Raw genomic sequence first — 18,877 nt, forward strand, 5'->3', positions numbered from 1 at the left:
TCCAGGTTGGTCTGTTGCTTCCCTGGTGCTAGGTCTCTGATCAAGTTCACAGAATTCTGCAAGGGGAAGGTGAGCGGCCAGAAGTTGTGGTCCATGTGGGGACCAATGACTTAGTTAGAAGTGGGGATGAGGTCCTGAAACAGGAATACATAGAATTAGGCAGGAAGTTAAAAAAACAGGACCTCTAAGGTAGTAATCTCTGGATTGCTGCCCGTGCCACGCGCTAGGAGGATGTGGAGGATGAATGCGTGGCTAAAGAGCTGGTGCAGGGGGCAGGGGATAAGATTTCTGGATCATTGGGATCTCTTCTGGGGAAAGTCGGACCTGTACAAAAGGGACGGACTCCTCTTGAACTGGAGGGGGACCAATATCCTGGCAAGTAGATTTGCTAGAGCTGTGGGGGAGGGTTTAAACTAGTTTGGCAGGGGGGTGGGGAGCAGAGTTTGTGAGCAGTGTCGGGTGCATGGCCACCTAGTTAAGAATGATAAAGATAACAAAGGTAGGATGGAGGTTAAGGTAAAAGGTAGAAAAGGGAATATATGTGAGGGTCAATCCAAAGGGTTTCAATAGGTACATTAAAAGTTAAAGATTAGTGAGAGTTAAAATTGGACCCCTTGTCGATAGGGAGGGTCGGCTGAGTGAGAAGTCAGAGGAAATGGGGGAAATTTTAAATGATTTCTTCTCCTCTGTATTCACTAGGGAAAAAAATATTGAACCAGTTGAAGTAAAGAAAAATAGTGGGGAAGTCATGAAGCATATAAGGATAACCGAGGAGGTAGTGATGGCTGTGTTGAAAAAGATAAAGGTGGATAAATCTCCCGGACCGGACAAAATATTCCCAAGGATACTCAGGGAGACTAGTGTACAGATAGTGGGGCCATTAACAGAGATATTTAGGATGTCACTGGTCACGGGGGTAGTGCCAAAGGATTGGAGGGTGGCTCATGTTGTTCTGCTGTTTAAGAAAGGGTCCAAATGTAAGCCTGGAAATTATAGACCTGTGAGTCTGACGTCTGTGGTGGGTAAGTTGATGGAAAGTGTTCTGAGGGATGGTATTTACAAATATTTGGAAGAACAGGGATTGTCAGGGGTAGATCATGCTTAACAACCCTTATAGTTTTTCAAGGGGGTTACAAAAAGGATTGATGAAGGGAAGGCTGTGGATGTTGTCTATTTAGACTTTAGGAAAGCTTTTGACACAGTTCCCCACAGGAGGTTAGGAAAAAAGGTGGAGGCATTAGGTATAAATAAGGAGGTAGTGAAATGGATTCAGCAATGGTTGGATGGGAGGTGTCAGAGAGTAGTGGTAGAAAATTGTTTGTCAAATTGGAGGCTGGTGACTAGTGGAGTTCCTCAGGGATCGGTCCTGGGTCCACTATTATTTGTTATATATATTAACGATCTGGATGTCGGGGTGGAGAATTGGATAAGTAAGTTTGCGGATGATTCAAAGATTGGTGGTGTTGTGGACAGTGAGGAAGATTACCGTAGATTAAAAGGTGATATAGGAAGGCTGGAGATGTGGGCTGAGAAATGGCTGATGGAATTTAATACAGATAAATGTGAGGTGCTACATTTTGGAAAGGCAAATTTAAATAGGTCATATACATTGAATGGTAGACAATTGAGGAGTGCAGAGCAACAAAGGGATTTAGGAGTTATGGCAAATAGTACCCTCAAGGCTGATACTCAGGTAGATGGTCTGGTGAAGAAGGCATTTGGAATGTTGGCCTTCATAAATCGGAGTATTGAATTCAAGAGTAGGGAGGTTATGATGAAATTGTACAAGGCATTGGTGAGGCCAAATTTGGAGTACTGTGTACAGTTTTGGTCACCAAATTATAGGAAAGATATAAACAAAATAGAGAGAGTGCAGAGAAGGTTCACGAGAATGTTGACAGGATTTCAGGGTCTGAGTTCCAGGGAAAGGTTGTGCAGACTGGGGCTTTTTTCTCTGGAGCGTAGAAGATTGAGGGGGGACTTGATAGAGATGTTTAAGATTTTAAAAGGGACAGACAGAGTAAACGTGGATAGGCTTTTTCAATTAAGAGTGGGGGAGATTCAAACTAGAGGGCATGGTTTAAGAATGAAGGGGGAAAATTATAAGGGGAACATGAGGGGAAATTTCTTTACGCAAAGGGTGGTAGAGATGTGGAATGAGCTTCCGGCAGACGTGGTCGAGGCGGGATCATTGGTTACATTTAAGGAAAGACTGGATCGTTACATGGATAGGAGAGGACTGGAGGGGTATGGACCGGGTGCTGGTCAGTTGGACTAGGAGGGTGGGAATTTGTTCCAGCATGGACTAGTAGGGACAACGGGCCTGTTCTGTGCTGTATATGGTTATACCACATTCTGTGCTAAAAACCTGCCCCCTCACACCTCCTCTAAACTCTTCCCTCCACCACCTTCAACATATGCCCTTCAGTTTGTGATATTTTTACCCTGCAGGGGAGATTCTGAAGTAAGAACACGATGCTGGAGAAACTCAGCAGGTTTAGCAGTGGACTTTATATAGCAGAGATAAAGATACAGAACCAACATTTTGGGCTTGAACCCTCCAACAAGGTTTGGAAAAGTGTCAGCAGGCGACTGGTTAGAAAGAAAGGTAGCAAAGGCAGGAGGTGATAGGTGGAGAAGGGAGAGGGAGGGCACCCAGCAAGCAGGGGAAGGACGGATAGCTGGGTGAACAGAGAGGGAAGTTGTTGGGGGGGGGGAGTAGAGCTGAGGGGAGGACAGGGGGAAGGGAGGGGTAAGAGGAGAGCAGGCTAGCAGAAACTGGAGAAATTGATGTTAATTTCATCCAGCAGGAGAGAGCCTGGAAAAACAGGTGTTCTTCCTCCAGTTTATGGGTGGTCTTGGTGGGATTGTACATGAGGCCATAGACAGACATGATCATGGGAGTGGGACACAGAAATGGTGGTTTGCCACTGGGAGGTCTCTGTGCTGATGTGGATGGAGTGAAGGTGCTCAGTGAAATAATCTCCCAGTCTGTGCCCAGTTTCTCTGTTATAGAGAAGGCCACAGCGGGAGCACTGGATGCAGTAGATGAAGTGTTGCTTCACTTGAAAGGTCTGTTTGGGGTCCCAAACTGTGGTGAGGGAGGAGGTGTAGGTACAAGACTGGTACCTTCTGCACCCACAGGGGAAGGTGCTGGGATGGAGGGATCATAGAGGGAGCAGACCCTATGGAAGGCAGAGAGGGGAGGCAAGGGGAAGAGGTAGTGGGATCGTATTGTAAGTGACAGAAATTCCGGAGGATAGTGTTTAGGATGCAGAGGCTGGTGGTGTGGTAGGTAAGGGCAAGGAGAATTCTGTGTTTGTTGCGTCCGGAAGCAGAGGGGGCCAGGGCAGATGAGCAGGAGGTGCGGTTGAGGCTGAATTGATGGTGGTGGGGAGAAAGCCAAATTTGAGGAAGAAGGTGGACATTTTAGATGATCTGGACTGGAAGACCTAATCTTGGAACTGTTACGGCTAGAAACATCTTAATTACACGTCCTCACACCCTGTTCCCTGCAAGGATTCTATCCCCTTCTCTTAATTTCTCCATCTCAGCTGCATCTGTTCCCTGTAAAGACGTGACCAGAAATGCACATAATATTCCAAATGTGGTTGTACAACTGTGACATGATTCCCTCCCTCTTGTACTCAATGCCCTGACCAATGAAAGCAAGCACACGTTATGCATTCTTTACAACCCCATCTACTTATATGGCCACTCTCAGTGAGCTATAGCCAGGTACCTCTGTACATCTCTGCCTCATAGATAGGATTGTCGAGAGAGGTTTTTTGGCACTTTGGCCTTCATAAATCAAAGTTTTGAAAATTGAATATGGGCTGTTATATTGGACAAGATATAGGCGAGGCCACATTTGGAACATGGTGTGCAACAACAGCTTAGGATTTCCCTTCTGCACAGCCCTCCATTTTTCTCAGCCCCATGTACCTATCCAATCATATTAAAGTCCTGCTCTACCTGCCTCCACCACTGTTTCCGGCAGTGCATTCCATGCACCCACCCCTCTCTGGGTGATAAACCTACCTCTTACATCCTCCAAGCTCCTTCAATCTATGCCCCGTCACGTTGGCCATTTCAGCCCTGGGAAAAAGCCACTCCAACCTGCCAAACCCTCTCCCTGGTGCGCTTATGGTGCAGGTCCCTGCAACTTGTTTGCTGCCATTCCTTGGCTCCATGATCTTTAACACCATAAAGATCAATGAGAAATATATCTCCCACAAAGGCAGCCTTGATCTTTAACAGGACAAATTCCCTCCTCAGCCAACCTTATTACTCGTAGAATCTCAATAGAATCTCAATAGATCATCCAGTATCCTGCCTCCCAGTTACATCTCATGCTCTCTTTTTTATCCCTTCTGATTTCCCTCAAGTATATTCCTACAACAATGTACCCAGCCTTAATGGGTAAATGGGGAGGTTCCTTAATGCAACTTACCAAGGCCTTTTCATGCTGTCATCGAGCTCCTAACATCTTTCTCAAGCACCTTCCTGGCTACCATATAATTCTCATGAACCCTTCCTGTTCTTTGCTTCTAAATCTTATGTTATGCTTCCATCTTCCTCACCTGTTTCGTCAGCCATGGTTCCATTTTCCTCCCATCTTTTCCTTGTCCCAATGGGACAAACTTATCTTGAACCCAGCACAAGTGGTCCCAAAACCTCCTCCACATTGCATTTGTACTTTCCCCCTTGAACATCTGTTCCCAATTTTCTCTCCCTAGTTCCTGCCTCAACCTATTGTAATTAGCTCTTCCCCAGTTAAGCACTTTCCCATTTTGTCTGTTTTTATCCTTGTCCATAACTATGCTAAATCTCAGGGAGTTGTGGTCACAAGCAGTATGCCTCAGGGATCTGTATTGGGTCTCTTGTTATTGGTCAGTTACATTAATGATCTGGAGGATGGGGCGGTAAATTGGATTAGTAAATATGCAGATGATACTAAAATAGGTGGGATTGTGGATAACGAAGAAGGTTTTCAGAGATTACAGAAGGATTTGGACGTGTAGAAGAGTGGGCTGAAAGATGGCAGATGGAGTTTAATGATGAGAATTGTGAATTGCTTCCTTTTGGAAGGAATAATCAAAACAGGACGTACATAGTAAATGGGAGAGTATTGGGGAATGCAGTGGAGCAGAATTATCTAGGAATAATGGTTCATCATTCGCTGAAGGTAGAATCTCATGTGGCTAGGGTGGTGAAGAAGGCCTTTAGTATGTTGGTCTTTATAAATCTACACGAGTTGAAAAGAGATGATGAGATTATTCAAGGAATTGGCAAGCCCAAATTTAGAGTACTGTGTGCAGTTCTGGTCACCAAATTATAGGAAGGATATCAACAAGGTGGAGAGAGTGCAGAGAAGATTTACAAAAATGTTACCTGAGTTTCAGAATGTTACAAAGAAAGATTGAGCAGATTAGATCTTTATTCCGGGAGAAGTAGTGACGGCAGGGACCATTTTGTCATTTAAGGAAAAATTGGATAGGTATATGAATGGGAAGGGAATGGAGGGTTATGGGCAAGGTGCATGAAAATGGGACGAGAGGAGAGAACTTAGTTTGGTGTGGAGTAGAAGAGCCGAGATGGCCTGTTTCTGTGCTTTAATTGTTATGTTATAAAAAGCTCCCCCACCGAGAGGTCCGCCACCTGACCAGATTCATTCCTCAGAACCAGATCCAGTGTGGTCTCTCCTCTTGTTGGCTAGTCCAGATATTGTGTCAGGAATCCTTCTTGGACACACCTGATGAATTCAGGCCCATCCATCCCTCTTGCAGGCAGGAGGTGCCAGTCAATATTAGGGAAGTTGAAATCAGCCCTGTATTTCCCGCCATTCCAAAATCTCCCTGCTTATCTGCTCCTCAGTGTCCCGATGGCTATTTTGGGGCCTCTAATCCCGATACAGTGATTGCTGCCTTCCCATTTCTGACTTCCACCCACCCTGACTCAATATACACACTCTCGACAGCACCTCCCTTTCTACAGCTGTGATACTGTCCCTAACCAGTAATGCTACTCCCCCCTCTTTTTCCTCCCATCTTATCGCTTTTACAACAGCTAAACCCAGGTACCTACATCAGCCAATCCTGCCCTTCCTCCATCCAAGTTTCAGTTATGGTCACAACATCGTAGTTCCACATACTGATCCAAGCTCCAAATACATCCCCTTTATTCCCACCTAATTCTCCTTGCATTGACGTAAACACATTTGAAACCCTCCAACTGACTGCATGTCTGCTTCCTCTCCTACCTGTCCTTCCTCTCAAACCCACAACACACAGCATCATACTTTCCACCCTCTACCCTAATCTCTGCCCTCACATTCAGATTCCCACCCCTTGCCAAGCTAGCTTAAATCCTCCCTAATAGCTCCAGCAAACCTGCCCACCAGGATATGGTCCCCCTCCAGTTCATGTGCAGCCTGTCCTTTTTGTTCAGGACAGACCTTCGTCAGAAGAGATCCCAATGATCCAGGAATCTTCCCCCTGCACCAACTCTTCAGCCACACATTCATCTGCTACAACTTCCTGTTCCTACCCTCTCTGGTGCGTGGCACAGGCAGCGATCCCAAGATGACCACCCTTGAGGTCCTGCTTTTCAGCTTCCTTCTTAACTCCCTATATTCTATATACCCTCTTCAGGGACTTGATCTGAGATGTCCCTGATCCTGGCACCTGGTAGACACCGCCTATCTTTTCACCTAACTATAGAATCCCCAATCACTACAGTTCTCCTCTTCTCCCCACTGCCCTTCTAGATGAAAGGCCAGACTCTGTGTCAGACATGACCACCATGATTTGGCCCTGGTAGATCTTCTTTGGCTTGGCTTCACAGACGAAGATTTATGGAGGGGTATGTCCACGTCTGCTGCAGGCTCGTTGGTGACTGACAAGTCCGATGCGGGACAGGCAGGCACGGTTGCAGCGGTTGCAAGGGAAAATTGGTTGGTTGGGGTTGGGTGTTGGGTTTCTCCTCCTTTGTCTTTTGTCAGTGAGGTGGGCTCTGCGGTCTTCTTCAAAGGAGGTTGCTGCCCGCCGAACTGTGAGGCGCCAAGATGCACGGTTTGAGGCGATATCAGCCCACTGGCGGTGGTCAATGTGGCAGGCACCAAGAGATAAAGAGGGGATTGGAGTATAGGAACAGAGACGCCCTTCTGCAGTTGTACAGGGCCCTGGTGAGACCCCACCTGGAGTATTGCGTCCAGTTCTGGTCTCCAATTTTGAGGAAGGACATACTAGCTCTCGAGGGTGTGCAGCGCAGATTTACAAGGTTAGTTCCATGGATGGCGGGGTTGACATATGCTGAAAGGCTAGAAAAACTGGACTTGTATCCGATGGAGTTTAGAAGGATGAGGGGGGACATGATTGAGGTCTACAAAATCATCAGGGGGATAGACAGGGTGAAGTCAGATTACTTGTTCCCAATGATGGGGGAGACGAGGACTAGAGGGCATAGTTTAAGAATACAGGGTAGGACCTTTAGGACAGAGATGAGAAAACATTTTTTTACCCAGAGAAGTGTGAATCTGTGGAATGCTCTGCCACAGAGGGTGGTCGAGGCAGATTCGCTGATTATGTTCAAAAGAGAGTTAGATAAGACTCTTGTGGGCAAAGGAGTTCAGGGTTATGGGGATAAGGCTGGAAAGGGGTACTGATAGTAGTGATCAGCCATGCTCTGTAAAATGGCGGTCACTGAAGGCTCGACAGGCCGAAGGGCCTACTCCAGCTCCTATTGTCTATTGAACCATTCCTCCAAGATCCCTCTGTTCCTCAATGCCCTCCCCTTCACTGCATACGTCTTGTTATTCTTCCCAAAATAAAGCACCTCACACTTACCTACATTAAACTCCATCTCCCATCTTTCCAAACAGTCCAAATCCTTTTGTAGTCCATGAAAGACATAGACGGTAAATGTTTGGGTTCTGAGGAGTGTGGGAGAACGGAGGGATCTGGGAATACAGACACGTAATTCCCTGAAACTGGCAGAGAAGGTAGATAGGGTCATAAAAAGTGCTTTTGGCATATTGGCCTTCATAAATCAAAGCACTGAATATAGGAGTTGGGATGATATGGTGCAAGTGTATACGACGTAGGCTAAATTTAGAGTACTGGTCACTTATCTACAAGAAAGACATCAATAAAGACCAATAAGAGTGTAGAAGAGATTTACAAGGATGTTGCCAGACCTTGAAGAACTGAGTTGCAGGGAAAAGTTAAACAGGTTAAGACATTATTCCCGGGAGCACATAAAATTCAAGAGAGATTTAATAAAGATATACAAATTATGATGGATTTGACAGAATAAATGCAGGAAGGCTTTTTCCACTGAGATTAGGAGAGATAAAAAACTAGAGGTCAGGGGCTAAGGGTGAAAGGGGAAAAGTTTGAAGGGAATATTAGGATGAACCTCCACGCAGAGATTGGTGGGAGCATGGAATGATTTGTCAGCTTGTTTGATAAATGCAGGCTCTTTTTTAACATTCAAGAAGAATTTGGACAGGTCCATGGATGGGAGAGGTGTGGAGGGATATGGTCTGGTGCAGGACAGTGGAACCAGGGAGAAAAATAGTTCAGCACAGACTTCTATGGAACACAGTGCAATTTCAGTTGTTCCAGTACATGCCCCTCCCCCTGCCCAGTACATGCCCCTCCCCCTCCCCATGGCTGGCACCCACCCACCCTGCCCCTCACTGGGAATGAACTTACCTGTATCCATTGTGCTTCTGTGTTTCTTGTCTCCATTGAAGGAATTCTGTGTTAAAGAGCAGACGACTGAGCAAAGTCCCTGGAACCTTGTACCTAAGGTCAGGTATCTCTTCCCCTCTGATCTATGCCAGAATTTCTGAGCCACTCTGCCCTCCATTATCTGTCTTCATTCTCCCTGACCCAACTTTTTCCCTTCCTTCCAAAGCCCCCCTCTCCCTCCACCCCCTCACGTTCTGTTATTCCCTGTAAATGTGAGCCAAATACCTCCCCAGTTACATGGGTTTGGTTTAGGTGGGAGGTGGGGTGTTTCCCAATATTCCCATGGAATTGTGTGGACTTGCACTAATGGTGCTGAGTTACAGACTCCCCTTGAAATCTGAAGGCTTAGATCAGCTTTTTCCCCAGTGGATGGAGGGGATTCCAGACTGGAACTTGCCCTCAGTTTTCACTAGATTCAAAAAGAAGCAAGTTATTGACTTTCAGTTATGAGGCACAACTCGGACTCAAAATAATTTCTGAAAATAAATCATGAAATTGCACATGAATAAAAGCAGAAATGTTGATAATTTGAAGGTATTGTTAAGGAAGGAATTGGAAGACACCTGGATATATGATAGATCAGAATGTGTGGAATGGGGATAATATATGATCATGGAACAGAAGGCAAAGAGTTGGGATAGTTTGGATGGTAATCAGTGGTGAGCAGAAAGCCGCAGGGTTTATGCTGGGCCTGAAATTGTTCCAAATGTACATTAACGATTTGGGTCAAGTTGGCTGACACTAAATTGAGTAAGAAAAAAACATTGTGCAGATAATGCAAAGAGGTGTTGACAGTTGCGTGAGCTTGGTGTTCATGGTGAAGTAGATTCAACAATGGCTGGACGGGAGAAGCCAGAGAGTAGTGGTGGATGATGCTTCTCAGACTGGAGGCCTGTGTCTAGTGGTACCTCAGGGATCGATGCTGGGACCATCGTTGTTTGTCATCTACATCAATAATCTGGATAATAATATGGTAGATTAGATCAGTGAGTTTGCAGATGACACTAAGATTGAAGACGTTGTGAACCGTGAAGAAGGTTTTCAAAGTTTGCAGAAGGATTTGGACCAGCTGGTAAAATGAGCTGAAAAATGGGAGATGGAATTTAAAGCAGACAAGTGTGAGGTGTTGCATTTTGGAAGGACAAACCAAGAAAGGACGTACACGGTGTATGGTCGTGCACTGAACAGAGAGATCTGGGAATACAGATACATAATTCCCTGAAAGTGGCATCACAAGTGGAGAGGGTTGTGAAGAGAGCTTTTGGCATCTTGGCCTTCATAAATTAAAGTATTGAGTCCAGGAGTTGGTATGTTATGGTAAAGTTGTATAAGACATTGGTGAGGCCAAATTTGGAGAATTGTGTGCAGTTTTGATCACCAAACTACAGGAAAGATACCAATAAGATAGGAAGAGGGCAGAGATGATTTACTAGGATGTTGGGTGGACTTCAGGAACTGAGTTACAAGGACAGTACACACATGTACACACTCCTGGTCATGTTTACAGGTACACATATATACAGTCCTAATCATGCATACAGGTGCACACATATACACAGTTCTGGCCATGTGCACAGGTACACACATATAAACAGTCCTGGTCATGCGCACAGGTACACACATTTATACAGTCCTGATCATGCATACAAGTACCATCAGATATACAGTCCTAGCTGTGTGTACCGGTACACACATATACACAGTCCTGGTCATATGCACAGGTACTGACATATACACAGTCACGGTCATGTGCACAGGTACACACATATATACAGTCCTGAGCATGCGTACAGGTGTACACATATATATAGTCCTGGTCATGTGTACAGGTACACATATATACATAGTCCTGGTCATGCATACAGGTACATACATATATACAAAGCCCTGGTAATGTGTACAGTGACACAAATATATACAGTCCAAGTCATGCTTACAGGTGCACACATATATACAGTCCCAGTCATGTACACAGGTACATATATATACAAAGTTCCAGTCGTCCATAGAGGTACATATATAGACAAAGTCCCAGTCATGCATACAGGTACATACATATACAAAGTTCCAATCGTGCATACAGGTACATATATAGACAAAGTCCCAGTCATGCATACAGGTACATACATATACAAAGTCCCGGTCATGCATACAGGTACATATATAGACAAAGTCCCAGTCATGCATACAGGTACATAAATAGACAAAGTCCTGGTCATGCGAACAGGTACACACATATACTCAGTCCCGGTCATGCATACAGGTTCATACATATACAAAGTCCCGGTAATGCATACAGGTACATACATATACAATGTCCCGGTCATGCATACAGGTACATACATATACAAAGTCCCGGTCATGCATACAGGTACATACATATACAAAGTCCCGGTCATGCATACAGGTACATACATATACAAAGTCCCGGTCATGCATACAGGTACATACATATACAAAGTCCCAGTCCTGCATACAGGTACATACATATACAAAGTCCCAGTCATGCATACAAGTACACACATATACAAAGTCCCGGTCATGCATACAGGTACATACATATACAAAGTCCCGGTCATGCATACAGATACATACATATACACAGTCCTGGTCATGCATACAGATACATACATATACACAGTCCTGGTCATGCATACAGATACATACATATACACAGTCCTGGTCATGCATACAGGTACATACATATACACAGTCCCGGGCATGCATACAGGTACATACATATACACAGTCCTGGTCATGCATACAGATACATACATGTACACAGTCCTGGTCATGCATACAGGTACATACATATACACAGTCCTGGTCATGCATACAGGTACACACATATACACAGTCTCGGTCATGCATACAGGTACATACATATACACAGTCCTGGTCATGCATACAGGTACATACATATACACAGTCCTGGTCATGCATACAGGTACACACATATACACAGTCCCGGTCATGCATACAGGTACGTACATATATACAGTCCTGGTCATGCATACAGATACACACATATGCACAGTCCTGGTCATGCATACAGGTACACACATATACACAGTCCTGGTCATGCATACAGATACATACATATACACAGTCCTGGTCATGCATACAGGTACATACATATACAATGTCCCGGTCATGCATACAGGTACATACATATACAAAGTCCCGGTCATGCATACAGGTACATACATATACAAAGTCCCGGTCATGCATACAGGTACATACATATACAATGTCCCGGTCATGCATACAGGTACATACATATACAAAGTCCCAGTCATGCATACAGGTACATACATATACAAAGTCCCAGTCATGCATACAAGTACACACATATACAAAGTCCCGGTCATGCATACAGGTACATACATATACAAAGTCCCGGTCATGCATACAGATACATACATATACACAGTCCTGGTCATGCATACAGGTACATACATATACACAGTCCCGGGCATGCATACAGGTACATACATATACACAGTCCTGGTCATGCATACAGATACATACATGTACACAGTCCTGGTCATGCATACAGGTACATACATATACACAGTCCTGGTCATGCATACAGGTACACACATATACACAGTCTCGGTCATGCATACAGGTACATACATATACACAGTCCTGGTCATGCATACAGGTACATACATATACACAGTCCTGGTCATGCATACAGGTACACACATATACACAGTCTCGGTCATGCATACAGGTACATACATATACACAGTCCCGGTCATGCATACAGATACATACATATACACAGTCCTGGTCATGCATACAGGTACATACATATACACAGTCCCGGGCATGCATACAGGTACATACATATACACAGTCCTGGTCATGCATACAGATACATACATGTACACAGTCCTGGTCATGCATACAGGTACATACATATACACAGTCCTGGTCATGCGTACAGGTGTACACATATATATAGTCCTGGTCATGTGTACAGGTACACATATATACATAGTCCTGGTCATGCATACAGGTACATACATATATACAAAGCCCTGGTAATGTGTACAGTGACACAAATATATACAGTCCAAGTCATGCTTACAGGTGCACACATATATACAGTCCCAGTCATGTACACAGGTACATATATATACAAAGTTCCAGTCGTGCATAGAGGTACATATATAGACAAAGTCCCAGTCATGCATACAGGTACATACATATACAAAGTCCAATCGTGCATACAGGTACATATATAGACAAAGTCCCAGTCATGCATACAGGTACATACATATACAAAGTCCCGGTCATGCATACAGGTACATATATAGACAAAGTCCCAGTCATGCATACAGGTACATACATAGACAAAGTCCTGGTCATGCGAACAGGTACACACATATACTCAGTCCCGGTCATGCATACAGGTTCATACATATACAAAGTCCCGGTAATGCATACAGGTACATACATATACAATGTCCCGGTCATGCATACAGGTACATACATATACAAAGTCCCGGTCATGCATACAGGTACATACATATACAAAGTCCCGGTCATGCATACAGGTACATACATATACAAAGTCCCGGTCATGCATACAGGTACATACATATACAAAGTCCCAGTCCTGCATACAGGTACATACATATACAAAGTCCCAGTCATGCATACAAGTACACACATATACAAAGTCCCGGTCATGCATACAGGTACATACATATACAAAGTCCCAGTCATGCATACAGATACATACATATACACAGTCCTGGTCATGCATACAGATACATACATATACACAGTCCTGGTCATGCATACAGATACATACATATACACAGTCCTGGTCATGCATACAGGTACATACATATACACAGTCCCGGGCATGCATACAGGTACATACATATACACAGTCCTGGTCATGCATACAGATACATACATGTACACAGTCCTGGTCATGCATACAGGTACATACATATACACAGTCCTGGTCATGCATACAGGTACACACATATACACAGTCTCGGTCATGCATACAGGTACATACATATACACAGTCCTGGTCATGCATACAGGTACATACATATACACAGTCCTGGTCATGCATACAGGTACACACATATACACAGTCCCGGTCATGCATACAGGTACATACATATATACAGTCCTGGTCATGCATACAGATACACACATATGCACAGTCCTGGTCATGCATACAGGTACACACATATACACAGTCCTGGTCATGCATACAGATACATACATATACACAGTCCTGGTCATGCATACAGGTACATACATATACAATGTCCCGGTCATGCATACAGGTACATACATATACAAAGTCCCGGTCATGCATACAGGTACATACATATACAAAGTCCCGGTCATGCATACAGGTACATACATATACAAAGTCCCGGTCATGCATACAGGTACATACATATACAAAGTCCCGGTCATGCATATAGGTACATACATATACAAAGTCCCGGTCATGCATACAGGTACTTACATATACAAAGTCCCGGTCATGCATACAGGTACACACATATACACAGTCCCGGTCATACATACAGGTACATACATATACACAGTCCTGGTCATGCATACAGGTACACACATATACACAGTCCTGGTTATGCATACAGGTACACACATATACACAGTCCTGGTCATGCATACAGGTACACACATATACACAGTCCTGGTCATGCATACAGGCACACACATATACAAAGTCCTGGTCATGCATAAACAAAATAGCCAATTTTCTGGAAAAACTCCATTTGTGTGAAATAAAGAATGGTCCAGCAGTTTGGGCCGCAACTTTCATGAAGTTACACCACGTCCTGCAGCAACTCACCGGGTGAGACAGCTTCCATGGAAAGCAACAGGCATTTGCAGTTTCAGGTCTGAGCTCTTCAGGTAATGCTGAATATAATGTAGACACTGGGGGGTGGGGCTGGTGTAAGGGACCTAGGAGGAGCACAGCACAGCAGGTGATAGGTGGAAACAGATCCCATGAGCAAGGAACTGAGAGGTGATCATGGGAAGGGCAGAGGCTAAGAAAGATGTTCTCTAATTGGGGAAAGGAAGGAAGTGGGGAGCTGGAGCAAGACTTCCATTTGGTACGCTGACCCTTCTTTCCCTCCCACTGCTGCCTGAACGGGTGAATCCCCTTCCAGCAGATTGCTTTCTCTGAGTACACGCACGCACACGACATCAGCCAAAGCAGCAGAAACACTCACCACCTGCTTGCTTCTGAGGGGATCTGAAACAGGATGAAGCACAGAGTTAGTGGGGCTGAGGCACCCCAGACAGGTTCTGGGCAGCTGGGGAGAAGCACCACATGGGTCTCCAAGCTCTGCCCACACTCACCACTATCTTTTTCCAGAGCTTTATTTAGACGGTAACAGGCCCTTTCAGTCCACGATCCTGTGCCACCCAATTACAGCCGATTGACCTACAATCTCTGGTCCGTTTGCCCCCAGGGAATATCCACGCAGACACGTACAAACTCCTTATAGACAGCGCTGCTTATGAACCTTGAGTAGGAAGTGGGCAGAATGAAGCTGAGGAACAATTCGTTGATGGCAAAGCATAGAATTCACCTGGATCGATGACGTCGATAGTGAAATTGGATGGTTAGTACATATGAGAAGAAGCCGCTGCAAGATTGTGGTCAGTTTGTCAGATCACAAAGGCTCTGCCCGTGCCTGAGGTTTAATGGCAAAGTCAGTGCTGGTCCAGAAAGAGGGAGCGGATTTTGTGGGGAGCTGAAGTTAAGTTGGAGAGAGGGGTGAAGTCCGGGTCATCGATGTCCCAGTGGAAAGATGTAAAATGATTCTTGAGAGCCTTGTCAGAACTGGATAGCTGCAATGATAAGGAATGCACAGGACGCTGAGGGGGGGCCTAAGAGTTTGATCAAATCATGTGCGGGTAAATAGTCCTACTTCTTCCCAGAATTAGAGCAACCTGGAACTGGAGGGTGTAGGTTTAAGATGAAAGATTAAAAGGGAGCTGAGGGCCACCTTTAAATAGAAGGTGCTGGGAATGTGGAATAAGATGCCAGAGGTAGTGGGAGAGGCAAGGAAGTGGGATCAGTGTCGTGTCGGGATTGACACAAGGCTGTGGGGGGGGGGGGGGAGTAGTGGGATCAGTGTGGGGATTGACACAAGGCTGTGGTGGGGGGGGTAGTGGGATCAGTGTGTGGACTGGGACAAGGCTGTGGGTGGGGGTAGTGGGATCAGTGTGTGGACTGGGACAAGGCTGTGGGGGAGGTAGTGGGATCAGTGTGGGGACTGGGACAAGGCTGTGGGGACTGAGACAAGGGGGTGGGGGGGGTAGTGGGATCAGTTGGGGCCTGAGACAAGGCTGTGGGGGGCAGTGGGATCGGAGATGAGGCCGTGGGAGGTGAGGGGTCAGTGGGATCAGTGTGGGGACTGAGACAAGGCTGTGGGCGGGGTAGTGGGATCAGTTTGGCGATTGGGACAAGGCTGTGGGGGGGTAGTGGGATCAGAGTGGGATCTGGGACAAGGCTGTGGGGGGGGGTAGTGGGATCAGTGTGTGGACTGGGACAAGGCTGTGGGGGAGGTAGTGGGATCAGTGTGGGGACTGGGACAAGGCTGTGGGGACTGAGACAAGGGGGTGGGGGGGGTAGTGGGATCAGTTGGGGCCTGAGACAAGGCTGTGGGGGGCAGTGGGATCGGAGATGAGGCCGTGGGAGGTGAGGGGTCAGTGGGATCAGTGTGGGGACTGAGACAAGGCTGTGGGCGGGGTAGTGGGATCAGTTTGGCGATTGGGACAAGGCTGTGGGGGGGTAGTGGGATCAGAGTGGGATCTGGGACAAGGCTGTGGGGGGGGGTAGTGGGATCAGTTTGGGGACTGAGACAAGGCTGTGGGGGGGTAGTGGGATCAGTTTGGGGACTGAGACAAGGCTGTGGGGGGCAGTGGGATCGGAGACGAGGCCGTGGGAGGTGAGGGGGCAGTGGGATCAGTGTGGGACATGCAGTGCTGTGGAGAGAGAGAGAGAGAGAGAGAGAGAGAGAGAGAGAGAGAGAGAGAGAGAGAGAGCGGAGAGTGGGATCCACATGGTTGAATCAGGGTCAGCAGAAGTGAGCTGAACAGTCAAGTGAGTTTGTGATTAACACAGGTTTGTCGGAGAGAGAAGGAGCAGGGCTTAATTTGGGGATTGATAAATTCAACATTTTTGAGCCCTTGTCCTTTTTATTGATTTTTTTCCTCAGGATTATGATCTCCTATTTTTCAGTCCATTTTGAACTGTGAGGGACAATCACTTTAAGAAAGGAAATTGAACGAAACCCTACAGGTTTGGAGAGTGACAGCAGACTGAAGACAGCACATTCCTACATTGGATGCATCTGAGGAGAGACCACGTGACAAACAGATTCATGATTTTGGAGCAGTTTAGCTCAGGGGCCATTATAAGAACCCACACTTGAAGAAGCATCTTTGGAAGGGATGACGTGGCCTCGTGTGACGATGGACAATCTGTCTGATTTCTCCCTGTTATACGAGAATGAATGTGGCCATTTCAAGGAACTTCCTTTGAAGTGAAACTGGGTTGAGGAGGCCTCACGTGGTGAGAGACAGTTTCTGATTCCTCCAGGTTATCGGGGAATGGGAAGACCACTCTGGGACCAAAAAGTGAAGGTCTCTAATCAGATAACCCATGGAAAGGGTTCTGGAATTGGAAGAAATACCGCATTTGGATTGTGACAATTGTGTCAGTTACTTGAATTCGCTGAAACTTTGTGAACAGTCGCTTCATGTCCCCTACGTCAAAGAAGAGGGAAGTTTTGGTTGTCACTCCGTCTAAAAAGGACATTTCACTGGAAGCATCTTGACAAGGTTTTCATGAGTTAATAAACATTATGTCATCCCCAGTCGATCCCATCAACTTCATGAACTGATTCTCATCCACGTAAACCCTGTGTGTCACATCCGTCTAAACCCCATGTGTCGCAACCGTCTAAACCCCGCGCGACCCCATCCATCTAAACCCTTTACAACCCCTCCATCTAAACCCCACGCGACCCCATCCATCTAAACCCTTTACAACCCCTCCATCTAAACCCCGCGCGACCCCATCCATCTAAACCCTTTACAACCCCTCCATCTAAACCCCGTGCGACCCCATCCATCTAAACCCTTTACAACCCATCCATCTAAACCCTCTGTCTGCCACAGAGTTGAATGAAGAAACCAGTGCAGTAATTTTCTGGTCAGACTCGGGGTGGCTTTTGTGAGCAAAAGAAACGGTGACAAGGCGTTCTCACGACAGTAGGTTTTGGTGGCCGCCATGTTATACTGGCTTCACTACCACCCCTCAGCGCATCAACCAACTCCCTCTAAGCACCGCCACTAACCCCGCCTCTCAGAGCTGTCGTTAACCCCCCTCCCCACCAGCACCGCCACTACCCCTCCAGCCCATTCAGTCCCATCACTATCTTCCCATCCCATTTAACACATCCTCTAAATCTCCAACCCTGGTAAGCACCACCACTAACCACCACCCACTCCCTCCACCCCAGTGCTGTTGTATGGGGGTAGCGCTTGGGTTGAGGCCTGGAGGCCAAGGGGGCAGCAGACCAAAATGTGTCACTTTACTTTCAAGCCTATGTGTCGACACTGAACATCTGAGATGGAACATTGAACTGCGTTTCGAGAATTGTGCCTTGATCTGTAGTAGCTTGGGTTATTCCACACACAGAAGTATATTCGCTCGTAGTTATGGGATAGTTTAGATCAGTTAGATAAGGTGACGTAGGGGACATGAAGCGACTGTTCACAAACAGATAAGGTCCAAGTTGTTGGTTAATAATTTAAAATATTACTTTAAATATAACACTGTCTGGGCTCATTTCAGTTGCTGCTGTTTGGTATGCAAGACCCAGTCTTGATATTTCTTTCCCAGTGAGTTGACATTGGTTCATTACCTGCAAAGGCCTGACTGCAAACTCCAATTCGTCCCAAGCATTCTTTATGAGCTCCTGTTCCACACCTCGTGCACAAATATCCCTGGTAAAATATCCCCCTGAAGGAGAAGCAAGAGTCAATATTAAGACCTCTGTGCACACACGTAAAACAGGAAAGTCTGC

At 45.9% G+C, this 18,877-nt stretch overlaps 1 protein-coding gene across 2 annotated transcripts in view; it reads right to left on the bottom strand.

Moving 5' to 3' along the window:
- Window positions 1-18,877, bottom strand: part of LOC138750515 (guanine nucleotide exchange factor VAV3-like) — a 280,714-nt gene that overhangs the window by 60,042 nt on the left and 201,795 nt on the right. For both annotated transcript variants that reach the window (XM_069912593.1, XM_069912594.1), the window contains exons 17-19: window positions 18,716-18,813; window positions 15,005-15,027; window positions 8,718-8,763 (exon numbers count right to left, since the gene is read on the bottom strand). In XM_069912593.1, coding sequence (XP_069768694.1) covers window positions 8,718-8,763; window positions 15,005-15,027; window positions 18,716-18,813 — 167 coding nt within the window. The remainder of the gene's footprint in view (window positions 1-8,717; window positions 8,764-15,004; window positions 15,028-18,715; window positions 18,814-18,877) is intronic.

This window comes from Narcine bancroftii, unplaced genomic scaffold, assembly GCF_036971445.1.
Source record: "Narcine bancroftii isolate sNarBan1 unplaced genomic scaffold, sNarBan1.hap1 Scaffold_160, whole genome shotgun sequence".
Classification (NCBI taxonomy): Eukaryota; Metazoa; Chordata; class Chondrichthyes; order Torpediniformes; family Narcinidae; genus Narcine; species Narcine bancroftii.